Genomic DNA, 14317 nt, shown 5'->3' on the forward strand with positions numbered 1-14317 from the left:
CTGTCACAGAATTAAAAATATGTCTTTTAATAGATAAATCAACAAGGTCATCATGAAGAGTCAAGACCATTTAAATTTCCTAAAAAATCCACCAAAACTGTCAACCATCATCACAGTGCAGCTTATTTGAGTAATGTTATAATCCAGAAAAACTTAACTCAAAAGTAAAGAAACTGACTCTCATCAGGACCAGGAAAGGAAAAGCAAGAGTTATCTCTCTTGCACAGAATTTACCAGCCTCAGAAACCGCAAGTTAACAGCACCCCACATAAGAGCACCTAAATGTTTCACATTTTTGGTTTGTTTAACACATTTAAGTTTCTGCATGATTCCTTATGTGTTCCTCCATAGTATAGATGACTTTAGTATTGATTTACAATGTAGGAAAAAAATCAATATGTGATACAATACAAATATGACAAGATGGATGATCACAAGCCATCAAACCAAGCTGAACTGCTTAAATTTTTGCACCAAGAGTGGCATAAAGTTATCCAAAAGCAGTGTGTAAGACTGGTGGAGGAGAACATGCCAAGATGCATGAAACTGTAATAAAAAACAGGTTCATTCCAAATATTGAACTGTGTGAATATGAACTTGTTTTCTTTGCATCATTTAAGATCCGAAAATGCATCTTTTTTTATTTCAGCCATTTCTCATTTTCTGCAAATAAATGCTCCGTGTGTGTGTGACGACGGTAGATACACGCTGTGTGCTCGAGGCCTGACTGGCTGGTTCTGTGGCAGCTGGACCAGGCACCCGCACCACCGCGCGCTGCCCCACTACCGTCACACCCGCCGCCGCCGCCGCCGCCGCACGCGCGGCTTTTTAATGAAGGCGCTCGTGAAAGCGCCGTGATTGCGCCGTACGCGCCTGAAGTGGCTCCGCGAGCCGTTGTCGTGGAAACGGAGTGACATATTTGCGTAGGCGCTGATGCCGTTTTCTCTGTTCTGCGGACGGTTCGACGCGCGCGCGGGCACGGAGGGAGCGAACGGCGCGGCGGTGGCGGGTAAGCGGACGGAGCCTGTATGCGGTGGAGGTGATGCTTTCAGCGGCCAGAGTCTGACTACCATCAGCATCAGCATCATCATCAGCATCATCTGACGGTCGTTCAAGTCCAACCCCCCACACCCCCTCAACAACCCCCCCAACCCAACCTCTCACCAAACCCCCCCCCTAACAACACCCCCCCCCATCCCTCATCCCTCCATCCTCCTGCTCATCATTCAAACGCATTAGACAGATCTAATCAGAGGAAAATGGAGAGGCGAGATTTCTCCGAGTTGCCAGTTAGCTGGAAGTCAATGGCAACTCTAAAATCCTTCAGTGCAGCAGGCTGTGTGTTTCTGATTCAGCCCTGTGGTGTAGGATTACTCCAGCAGCTACAGATAGAGCTACATCCATCATACATCCAGAGAGCAGAGACAGAGAGACAGAGGAGACTACACATCGGGCTACAAGCCCCAGCTTCTTCCCCCACCACCACATCCACATCTGCTCTGGCCTTCTGCAAACCTTATTTAAGACTCATATAGACTGCTAGCCTATTATTATTAGCTTTATTCACCACCACACACACATCCCCCTTATACAGTGGAAAAAGAGTCTGTTGTATTTACTTGTATTTCTAAATATGTACATATTTTTTATATATATATATATTTAGACTTTTTTTATATTGATTTAAAACTGAACTGAATTTATTCAGCTAATATCATAATCTTTACATAAGGGATATTCTAACAATTTCGACCTCCACCAGTGATGATGGAATACTTCTCATTTAGCGCATGCAGAGGACTTTGTAGCATTTAGCCAATATAATATAAAGCCGAAAGCAGCTGAATAAGTGGCATCTTGCTCATTTAGCCTTCAACACTGAGGCCAGGCAAGCACATTTTATACATTTATACAGCTTATACATGTATGGGACCTTGGTAGCCTGGGGAGAAAGACAGTGATGGTGACTATATAGCTTTTTACTTTATGTAAAACCAAAAGCCATTCAAAACCATTTTTTTTTCCAGTGATGGGTTGTACGATATTATCAGAAATGTATATATAGGCCAATTCATCCCAATAACGATATACAGTTCTGTGCAAAAGTTTTAGGCACCTAAGTAAATAATTACACTAATCCATTTATCTCAGCAATATGAGTGTTTCTACCTTAAAAAAGCACCACATATGATTTAAACAGGTGAAAATAACATACAGTAAAACTTAAAAAGGAATTCTCATGTTTAACTAAGTATGTTATATCCTGTGAGCAGAGCTAAAGAAGAAAGTGTAGTTCCAGATTTCTCCTGGATGCTCCTCAGCCAGCATGTGTATATGTTCAGTTCCATCAGCAGCTCACCTGATTTACTAAATTTACCAATTCACCAAACCAGGTGTTGATTAATATGATGAGAACTAGAAATAACTCTATTAAACTCAAATGAGGAAAGATTAGGAGATGTTTTAAGGAAAACGGGGCTGTAAAAGCACTGCTTTTTGTAAAATTGCTGTTTGTATTTATTGTACTGCTAGTGTTTTACTGAGATAATAAACACTAACTGCCCAGATAAGAAGCTTTTTCTTTATGGTATATCGTGATGTAGCATGATATGTTCTCATATTTTGTTAGATTTCTCCTTTTATTGAGAAATCTTACACAAATTGATATATATATTTTTAAATATATTTTTTTATTGAGGAGTCTCTTACAGAAAAAAAACTGCTTAAATGCATTGTCACAGACACAACGTGAATGAGGCAAATTCATAATTAAACATAAAATATAAAGTAGTAACATATACGTTTCACTTTTACGTTGCAGTTACCAGCACGAGTCAAACAAGTTTTTTATCTAATTCCTGGTCTATCACATGAAATATATCATCATATAGAATCATATAGAATGTATAAATAGAACTCCCTGTCCACCCATTCATGCTGGGATAAACACCCCTTTAAGAAAGTGACCTCTGACACACAACCATCATACTGTTTTATTCTTAAGGTACTGAAAACACTTGCTGCATTTTCAGCAATTAATAATATTAATTTCACCTAATAACACCTGATTCAGCCCTGTGGTATATGAGTACTCCAGCAGCTACAAACAGAGCTCCATCCATCAGATAGGGCAGAGGTAGAGAGATAGAGGAGACTACACACTGGCCTACAAGCTCCAGCTTCCTCCCCTACCAACACATCCACATCTGCTCTGGCCTGCTGCTAACTTCCTTTAAGCTTCATATAGACTGCTGGCCTATTATTATTAGTTTTATATATCACTGCTGTCCAACAAAAACATGTAGGTTATCTCTATGCTTGACCATTTTAGTTGTTATGCTGTTGCTGCTCTGTACACAGTTTGGTTGTGTAGACCAATAGAAAGGTTTAAAATTAATTGAAAAACATTGTACTGTAACATTGCACTGTGATTTTTGGTCTTCTCCTGAAAACTTTTTTTGGAAAGTGACAGGTGCACAGACTGCCCATACATTAACATACATAACATATACTAGTGTTGTGCAATACTGGGGAAATTTTACATTGCAATATTCTGTTGTTCTGTTCTGTTCTGTTACTTGTTTGTCCGGGTCGACCGGAGGAGGATGAGTTCCTTCAACTGACTCTTGGTTTTTCCCAAGGTTTCATCCTCTTAGTGTGAGGGTGTTTTTCCTTGCCACTGTTGCCACCACTACCTTGAGAAGCTTGTACTTGTATCTCTGTAAAGCTGAATTGGGACAACATTTATTGTAAAACGCTGTATATAAATACATTTTAAATGAATTAAATTGTTCAGAAGGATATTGCGATCTATATATTTTTTCAAACCAGATTTTTTTTTCGATCAGAAGTCACTCAGCCAACTAATCAACATGATATGCATCTTATTTACAGTGTATGTTGTGGTAGGTCATGTTCTATGTATTGCGTGTATTAAAAAAAAAAAAAGTTACGCTAATTATATTATCAATTTATCATACAGTAAATGGACATGACTTCAGTATTTGATATTTGATAGTGGTGATTTTGTCTATTGTCTTTATTTGCATGTGTATGTTTTTTCACATAACAGTGAACAGTATTTTAGACAGCCATGCAATTACCAATCAGTGCTTTAACTTAAACTGTGTATCCATACACACAGTGTGGACTGCAGTAGGTATTGTTTATCACAATAATTTCTGGAACAACATACTGATCAATATAAATATATAAGTATATGGATATAAATTATATTGTCTCTCCTTATATATCTCTCTCATATAAAAATATATATTTAATATATATTTACCATGCTACACCCCCACACACACATATCCCTCTATCCCCTTACAGATGATGCAAACCACACCTTTACATCTCTTACATTACCATGCATGTATATATATATATATATATATATATATATATATATATATATATATATATATATATATATATATATATTACTCACACACAAATCTTGAATCGTCTAGTGTAGTCACTACACTACAAGCAACCCTCCTTTACAACAACCACATCTGCTCTGTGGCCTGTGGCCCACGACCCTCCTTACGTCCACCACATGCATCTATCTATACACACATATTACATATTACAGAACATATACATAACATGACATATATATATATATATATATATATATATATATATACCAAGCTACATGTACCATCATCTGCTGCCAATATGTCGACTGTGTCATGCTGGCAGCCCTGCATTCAGCGCTTAATCGTGCTGGATGTGAGCAGTGAGGGAGTGAGAGGGGATGTGGGAAGGTTATTCGATGTCATGGAACAACGTCCACGACTCAGACGCAGGAGGATTTGATCGAATAATATTCGAATATTCGACGTTTTTTTGCGTGTGAGCGTGTGTATGTGTGTTTTTTGCGTTTTTCTTTGGCAACCTCTTACACACACACATACACATATATACACACAGGTTTCAGACACACACACACATATACACACATACATACACACCACACGCACATCAGGACTGTTTATTCATACCTCCCCACACACACACCTTCTTAACCCCCCTTCCTTTCCTTCTCGACTATCACTCTATATCTCTCTATCTATCTATCTTTATCCTTCTATGTATCCATCTCTCATGTTCTGTTCTCAGCAGAGGCACGACACGTCGTCTCACGTCTTCTCTCTCTCTCAGTCTCCTCAGCAGTCTGAGCAGGTCTCGTCTGTACTGGTCTGTAACGTTACTCACATGTCGGTGATGTTCTCCATGTCGCTCTCGGGCAGCAGCACGGGGAAATCCTCGATTCCCGGCTCCGGCTCGACGCACCAGATCCGCGAGGTGTTACAGGAGCAAGACGCGGGGCAGGAGGAGGCGAGCTCCGCCAGCAGCCCCATCATCATCATCACTCTCATCAGCACCACCACCAGCGCGCAGACGCTCCAGCGAGCCCCGCCGCCGCCGCCACTGCCGAGTCCCCCCGCGGCCATGGCAGCAGCTCTCCGCGACGGTCCCCGCACACCTCCGACACGCGCGACCACCGCTCCGAAAAAAAAGAAAGAAAAAGAAGAAGAAAAAAAACGAAAAGGAGGAAGAAGCAGGACGAAAAGAAAACACGCGCACACAGATCACCTAATCCTCCCCCTCCTCCTCTCCTCTTCTCTCCTCTTCTCCTCTCCTCTCCTTTTCTCCTCCTCCTCCTCCTCCCCCTCTCCACTCCTCCTCCTCCTCCTGCTGCTGCTGCTGCCGAGGTGCGATGGATGATGCGCAGAGCCGCTGGGCGACACTGTGATGGAGGGGCCCTGAGCTCGGCGGAATGGCGCGATCACAGCATCACAGCATCACAGGGGCAGCGAAGTCCTCCTCCTCCTCACAGGCATCAATCATTAATACCGGTGTTCACCGGCTCTGACAGGGGTCGCCGCCGCCGCAGCAGCTCCAGCAGGTCCAGCAGCTCCGGGGGGCGCAGACACGCTCCGCGTATGTAGCGCCTATAGCCGCCGAGCCAGAGCCGATCGACGCCAACCGAGAAGAAGAAGAAGGAGGAGGAGGGAAAAAGAAAAAAGATCCGCTCTCGATCCGCTGCCGATGTCTCCGCCGTGGAATCCGAGCGGAGTAGAATCTGATTGGCTGCGGCGGTGCGGTCGCGCAGCGCAGGACCAATCAGCGACGCGCTCCAGTCCCGCCTCTTTCAGTTTCCCCAGCAGAGAGAGAGAGAGAAACAGTGAGAAAGGGAGGGGGGTTGGGGGGGGATGATCTGGTGGTGAGGATGGGCGCACGCACTATGAAACAGAGCCCCCCCTCACACACACTTTACACCAACCACACTTAGTGAATTTCAACATCAGATTGAGATGATTTTTGGATCTGAAATCAAATTTACAGGTTCGAATCCTATTCGTGTAGCTTGCCATCCTATACCGGAGCCCAGAGAGAGCACAATTTGCCTTGCTCTCTCTCTGGGTGGGTAGATGGTGCCCTTTTTGTCCCCAAATCACTCACACAAGGCTTCTGTGAACTGATGTATCGGAACCGAGTCGTTGCACTTTCCTCCGAGCACGCTGTGATGCTACTTAGCAATGCTGCATCAGCAGCAGTTTAAAAAGAGGCGATGGCTGACTTCACATGTATTGGAGGAGGCATGTGCTAGTCTTCACCCTTCTGGTTTTGAGGCATCACTAGTGATAGGGGGAGTCTTAATGAGTGGGTTGGGTATTTGGCCATGTAAAATGGGGACTACATGGTAAAAAAAAAAGCCCACACTTTACACAAACCACAATGTGATTTCAACATCTGATTGAGATATTTTTTGGATGTGAAATCAAATATATTTGATTTTAAAATGATGTTGTGTCTCAGGGTTGTGAGTTCCAAACCCAGTTTAGAGCCCCTCATGCTTCACACCAACCACACTGTGATTTCAACATCAGATTAAGATGATTTTTCTGATGTTAAAATGATATTGGTTAGATGACAGGCTTGTGGGTTCCAAACCCAATTTAGAGCCCTCTCACACTTTACACCAACCACACTATTATTTGAGATTATTTTTTGGATCTGAAATCAAATTCGTTTGAAGTTAAAATGATGTTGGGTTAATAACAGGGTTGTGGTATCAATACCCAGGTTAGAGACCCCAATGCTTTACATAAACCACATTGTGATTTCAAAATCAGATTGAGATTATTTCTGGATCCGAAATCAAATTCATTTGAAGTTAAAATGATGTTGGGTTAATAACAGGGTTGTGGTTTCAATACCCAGGTTAGAGCCCCCAATGCTTTACATAAACCACATTGTGATTTCATTGTGAGATTGAAATTATTTCTGGATCTGAAATCAAATTCATTTGATGTTAAAATGATGTTAGGTTGACGACAGAGTTGAGGGTTCCATACCCAGTTAAAGCCCCCTCACGCTTTACACCAACACACTGTAATTTCAACATCAGATTGAGATAAGTTTTGGAACTGAAATCAAATTCATTTGATGTTAATATGATGTTGGGTTGATGACAGGGTTGTAGGTTCCATATACCACACGCCCTCCTACGTTTTACAAAGCATCTGTACAAATCCAATACAGAAATGTGATTGTCATCCGATTTGCAAAAATCTGGTTTCATGCTTCTGCTTTCTGGTTGTCCAGACTATCAAAAATAAATGTGGAAACAGTCTATAGGCCAAAAAATCAGAATTTAGAATGTCAGTGTGACGTAGCCAGAGATGCATATACAAATCAAATTGTAATCACATTTCAAACCATCTCCAGAATGTGGCTTGGATGTGATTTACAATGTCAGTGTGCCCTTTAATATAATTATTGAATGGTCAACTTGAGGATACATTTAAATAACAGTCACGTCAGGTCTTCACTTCAGGTCTTTAAACTTCTTAACAGTCCCTGTTATTAAATTTACAGTTTTCCCAAATAGCTTCATTTTGTCCTTTTCTGAAACTAAATCTTTAGAAATCTGAAAAGTTTGGGCATGTTTGGTCTCCTTTCTGGAATTATCTAAAAAATTCAATATTATATATTCATATCTATACAAAAACGGTTCGGCAATGGAAATAAACAATTGAGAGAGCAAGGCAAAAAGTTGGTAACAGGCAATAAACAAAGGGAACACAAGAGCTAAATAAATAGAGTTAATATTTGGCAGGGAACAGAGCAAAGTGAGGGGTATTTATACTAGACAGACCAGGTGGAACCAATTAGTAACTGTGTGAGTGCATGCTGGAAAGTGGAGTCTTTGTTGAGTAGTTCAGTTGAGAGTCCAGAGCAGGCAGACTGACATCTTTATACACATTTATAAATCTTTATCTGTCAAACTGTTTTTACTGACCATTGTTGCTAAATAGGTATCTCTTGTTGGCTTTTCTGCTATGTGTTTATATCACAATGTATTCATTTTTGATATGAGAGAGCCCTAAACAATCTTTTAAAACAATGTGTTATTGAAAATCTGGATTGCAGTGACTAAATATTCCAAAGCTGCAATGTTAATAAAACAATTAAACTGCACTGATTGTTTTGTATATAATTTTCAGCCTTAATCCGTGAGAAGTGAACCATGATATCTCCAGTGAAAATGTTACTATTTTTAACTACATTTTCATTCTTAAGCTTACAGTGATGTTTAAGACAGTTTGGAGGAACTGTGAATAGATTCAGAACTGATTACAAGGCAAAACCGTGCATTGTTCCCCGTAGATTGATTCTCTTAATTAGTGACTTCTGGAGTCACTACTGAAAATCTGCTTAATTTTCATACAGTAGATTAAGGTGCTATTTAAGGGATTTAAGATGAGCTGTGAATGAAATCATAATTGATTGAGAGGCAAGACTGTTTCCCTAATTAATGTCTGCATCACAATTGTGCATTAAACACAAGGTTTAGGTGAAGATACACTATATTTCCAAAAACCTTTTCTCATCTGTCTTTTCATGCATAGGAACTTGAGTGGCCATTCTTAATCGATAGGATTTATTATTATCACCCTTCGCAGCTATAATATCGTACTTATTTGGAAAGGCTATTCACAAGGTTTACGACTGTTTATGGGATTTTTTGACCATTCTTACAGAAGTGTGGATGTTCCAGAAATGTCAGATAAGAAGACTTCTTTGTCTCAGTGTTTCCACTTTAATTCATCACAAAGACCAGTTAAGTTCTTCCATAAAAATCGGGCTCATCCATGTCTTTATGAAGCTTCTTTTATTCAGTAGCATGCATTTATATTAGACCAGGAACAATCCATCCCCAACATGTTCTTGCAAAGTTGGTAGCTTGAAATTGTCTTAACATTAAGAGTTCCTTTTCACTTGAACTAAAAGTTTGAGCCCAACTCATAAAAGCAACTCCACATAATCCTCCCTCCACCAAACATTACACTGGAGAACATATCTTAACTTGGTGACTTAGCTTGGTGATGTAAGGCTTGGATGCAGCTGCATGTTGACCGCTGTCACTATGTGCCTCAGCATCCACTGACCCCACTCTGTTATTTTACATGGATGGGTAAATACTTTTGGCAATATAGTGTATATACTGATCAACTAATATCTCATATGAAAATGTTTTTTTTTATTTTATCTTAATGATAATTCTCTGCAAACAAGAACGTGATAAGCAAAGCCAAATATGTGTTTAATTTAGATTCTTTAAACTAGCCACTGTGCAAGGACAGGCAGTAAGCCACAAATGAGTAAAAATGCATGAAAAAACATTGCAAGGTTTAAAACCAATGTTCCTCAAAGACTGGACGAGATTTGTACAGTGGCTAAACTTTTTTTTTTTTTATCCATGTCCAGACATGGCACTGACTTTCTGAGGTCATGATCATTAAAACCTGAACTTTTGTTCTATATATTATACAATATTTTATTTATGTCTATTTCTAAAATCTAGGGTTACATTAATACTGATCAAGCATAACATTATGATATTTCTACACCCATTATTTTTTTTCCGTTCCACGTATTAGTTCTATTATTATGGTTGCGCATTGCCCTATAGAACTTATTGCATCATTTTCGAAAATATTCTCTACGAAACGATACTATGTACAGTTTTCATACAATTGTCATACAAAATTGCCCCATAGGAATGAATGGGGGGCACAACATTTTATCATACACACAAGCCGACTCTGTGCGAAAAAAGTTTGGAAACCCCGGCACACCAGCCAGTGCTCCAGTACTGTGTGTGTATGGAGGAGCTATAGGATAAAGCAGCACACCTCCAAAGCAACCTAGCATCCACAGCCGTGTTTACATGTTGTGCAAGCCAGGTGATCTTAGCAATCACCTTAGCAACCACCGATCAACCACTTAGCAACAGCATAGAAACCACCATAGCAAACGAAGGGAACAATTTTAGCTGAGCAACCATCGTGTTTTTTCTTCAGGAAAAGCACTGTTTTAGTTACAGACTGTAGTTCTGCATCTGTTTCTCTGCATATTTTATTATCCTCCTTTTGCCCTATTCTTTATTCTTTACTCTCAGCTCTGGTGTGATACCGACATTGTGTGACGTGTTAGAGTGTGTTCCTCTTGTAACGCTGAGTGTGAAGGCAGGACGAGGAGAGCGGACGCTAATGCAAGTAACATTTATTATAGAACAGAAAACAAAACATAAACCAAACAGAAACTCAGAGACCGGGAGACTAAATAACAGACGGGATATACACAGCCGTGACAGACGTACAAACGCACAAGAACCGACAAAATAACACTAATGACAGAGACGCTTAAATACACACACAAGGCGGGAAAGAGAACTTGTGGTCAGAGTCTTGTAGGCAGCGTCCTGTAGGCAGCATTCTGTAGGCAGCGTCCTGTGGTCAACACCCTGTGGTTAGCCTCCTGTGGGCAGTGTCCTTTAGGCAATATTCTGTAGGCAGCGTCCTGTAGGCAATGTTCTGTGGGCAATGTCCTGTAGTCAGCATCCTGTGGGCAGCATCCTGTAGGCAGTGTCCTGTGGTCAGCATCTTGTGGTCAGTGTCCTGTGGGAAGTGTACTGTAGGCAATGTCCTGTGGGCAATGTCCTGTAGGCAGCGTCCTGTAGACAGTGTCCTGTGGTCAGCGTCCTGTGGGAAGCGTACTGTGAGCACTAATGAAATGGTGGAGGACAACACAAACATCACAAACTGTGCAGCAAGAGATGAGCATAACCAAGAAGCCATGCTCAAAATTCTTGACTTGGACTTCTTTAGGGGTAATTAAGCGTGCTTCTTTAATATTTTAAATAAACAATAAATAATACGTTTAATAAATATCTCCTCTCATTAACCTGTTCTCTTAAGTTAATAAATCATTCCCTCTGCTTACCCTCAGTTTAATAAATGATTTACAATATTCAATATACAATATACAATATACAATATTTAACAATATTTTCCTCAGTTTAATACATTTTTTCTTGTGCTTAACAATCTTTTTCTCAGTTCAATAAATTGTTCCATTAATTTAACAATCTTTTCCCTCAGTTAAATAAAATATTTGCACAATTTAATAATATATTCCATCAGTTTAGGACATTTACCCGACAATTTAATAATCTTTTCACTTAGTTTAATAAACTGTTCATTTAATTTAACAATATTTTCCCTCAAGTTAAACCATTCCTTCGGCTTAAATATCCATTCCCTCAATTTAATTAAATAATTCCCTCCATATAACAATCAGTTCCCTCAATTAAATTATATTGTTCCATTAATCTATTCCCTCATAGCCATCTTTCCCTCAGTTTAATAAATTGTTTCTTTAATTTAACAATTCGTTCCCTCTTTATAATACATAGTCTCTCCATCCTAGAAAGGACACTTGAGATAAGAATGAGGTGAGAGTGTGTTAGAGGGAGGTCAGTTTTTAATGTTTGTAAAAAATGTTATTTTACTAGTGTGTGTGTGTGTGGTGTGTGTGGTTGTGGCAGAGTTCCAGAGGGCGGCGCTGTAGAGAGACAGTCTTCTGGCTGAGGAGAGCGCGGTACAGTAGAGGAGGCGCGCGCTGCTGTGAGGAGCAGGTTATTGATTACCTGAGCGTCAGTACAGTAATCTCGTTCAGCTCCGGATCATTAGGAGCTCGAGCTGCGTCGCCTGCCTGATTAGCGCCGCGCGTGCCCGTCCCTGTCACACACGTGCACTGAACGTATCACACAGGTCACAAGCATCCTCTGTCTGCTATGAGCAGCGCTTATCAGTATTTATCACACTGAAAACAGCCTACAATAACATCAGTCAAACCATGAGTCTAACTAAATCATATTTCAGATCTCTAATGCAGTTTCTACTAGCAGAAACACTCTTCTCAGATATTGGCTATAAAATGTCTATTAATACTATCAGATCCACAGACCTATAACGGCATTCTGACTAAACCCTAGGATAATTCCTTAACATAATACAGTCATAGGTTACAACTGATTTACACACAATTTTACTCTCTCTTCTCTATAATCAATAATTTTGTAGTAGTAAAAACTCCTGTTACACACATCTGTAATTGATTTATACTAGTGCAAAATTCAAATACTCAAATTTAGTTTTAACTAGACGTCATGTGCATTTCAGATTTGTGCACTTTTAAGATAAGATAATATAAGATAATCCTTTCATACTCTCACAGGGAGGAAATCTGCATACTAGAAAAGCTGTGTGTGTAGCTTAAAGTAGCTGAATACATTAATTACAAAAGATCTCCAAAACATTTGGACAGGCAGTGTACAGTACCACTCAAAAGTGTGGACACACCTTCTTATTCAATATTTTTTTTAATTCTTTATTTAATTTGTTACATAATAGTACACAAAAAAGCATTTGTCCTCCACAATCCCCTGACTTAAAACCCAACTGTGAAAACTATTCCAGGTGATTCTTCCTCATGAAGACACTTAGAAAATACCAAGAGTGTGCAGATCTGTCCTCAGCTAAATGTGGTGACATAGAAGAAGAACATAAAGTATAAATCATATTCTGGTTTGTTTAATACTTTTTGTTTACAGGATAATTCCACATGTGTTTCTGTCTTTTTAGCTATAATATAGTCTTCAATATTAAGTTTACAATGTAAAAAATACTAAAAAGAAAGAAAACACATTTGAATGAGAAATGTCCAAGTTTTTGACTGGTGCTGTATATTGTAGTTATGGTTCCTAAACCCCTGTCATGCTCATTGTAATGGTTTCCTGCTCTGAAATACTACCTTAAACCCAGAGAGGGCTTTTTAATGAGTTGATTAGCTGGATCAGGTGTATTGTAAGCAGTGTAAACAGTAAGATGTACAGGGCAGGGAAACTGGGAATGATTGATGTAATTCTTTTTTTGACTGATAAAATAATTATATAGTACAAATAAACCCCCAAACTAAAAGACACACAATCTAGATTAGAATGCACTCAATGAGAAGGGACTAATTGACAACATCGTTGATGTCACATATTGGGTGACAGCAAGAACCTGCACACTTGGTGATATCCTGTTCTGTAAATATCTATTAAGTGCTTCTAATGCATCTGTACTTAATCTCCTATTTACTTCAGAGGAGTGCTGATGTCCACTGCTGTTTATCCGATAAACTGCAGAGTGCTAGAAACCAGATGTCCTTCTCCAGCACTGAAGGGTAAATGTTTATAACATTACATTGGCACTTAAATGGATGGTGCCAAGCACATGAGATCAATCGCCTGATTAACAGACATGCGTATCTGCCTTATTGTCTGTTTGCAGTAGAATCATGAAATGTATTGTGTAGCCTGTAATTAAATGAACATGAACAGGTCTACTGAATTAGATGATTTGTTGTTTTTTGGCAGTGACCGCGGCCTGACCTAAAAATAAACACATTTAAAGTAGGTCAGATTTATTTTTTCTGTCATTTTCAGAACTTTTAAGATTTAAAAAAAAATGGATAATGGGCGTAGAAACAAAGATCTGGTCATAATATTCAGAGTGGACTGTGTACACAGTTCTTTAATCAATAAATCAATCAATCAACCTTTATTTTCTTTGGAAGTACATTGAGGGTAATCCACATTTTTAATGCAGCACAGCGTTTATAACTGAAAAAAATAAAATCAAGTATTAAATCTGGTTAAGCTGAAATAAGGAACTTTAAATAGAATTTTATTTGAGATTTTATAAAACCTAGAACCCTGTTTTCCATTATTTGGAGACTCTATTCTTGTTAGACTTCCCTTAAGACATTTATTGGATTAATACTTTGTAACACTGTGGTATTATTTTGCCATTTTCTCAAAAATGAATTTACATGCTTCTTTTTTTGTTTTTCTTTATTTGTTTTGTTTTGAGTATTTATTTCTACTGTTTGCTTATTGTCTTTC

The 14317-nt window shown here is 39.3% G+C and overlaps 1 protein-coding gene across 1 annotated transcript in view; it reads right to left on the reverse strand.

Annotated features, from left to right (window-relative positions):
- ntrk2b (neurotrophic tyrosine kinase, receptor, type 2b) overlaps nucleotides 1-6065 on the reverse strand; it is a 31948-nt gene extending 25883 nt beyond the window's left edge. The window contains exon 1 of the mRNA XM_007231391.4: nucleotides 5227-6065. Within this exon, the coding sequence (XP_007231453.1) occupies nucleotides 5227-5465 (239 nt within the window). The 5' untranslated portion in view covers nucleotides 5466-6065. The remainder of the gene's footprint in view (nucleotides 1-5226) is intronic.
- Between the last annotated feature and the right edge of the window lie 8252 nt (nucleotides 6066-14317).

Source organism: Astyanax mexicanus, chromosome 1, assembly GCF_023375975.1.
Source record: "Astyanax mexicanus isolate ESR-SI-001 chromosome 1, AstMex3_surface, whole genome shotgun sequence".
Lineage (NCBI taxonomy): Eukaryota > Metazoa > Chordata > Actinopteri > Characiformes > Acestrorhamphidae > Astyanax > Astyanax mexicanus.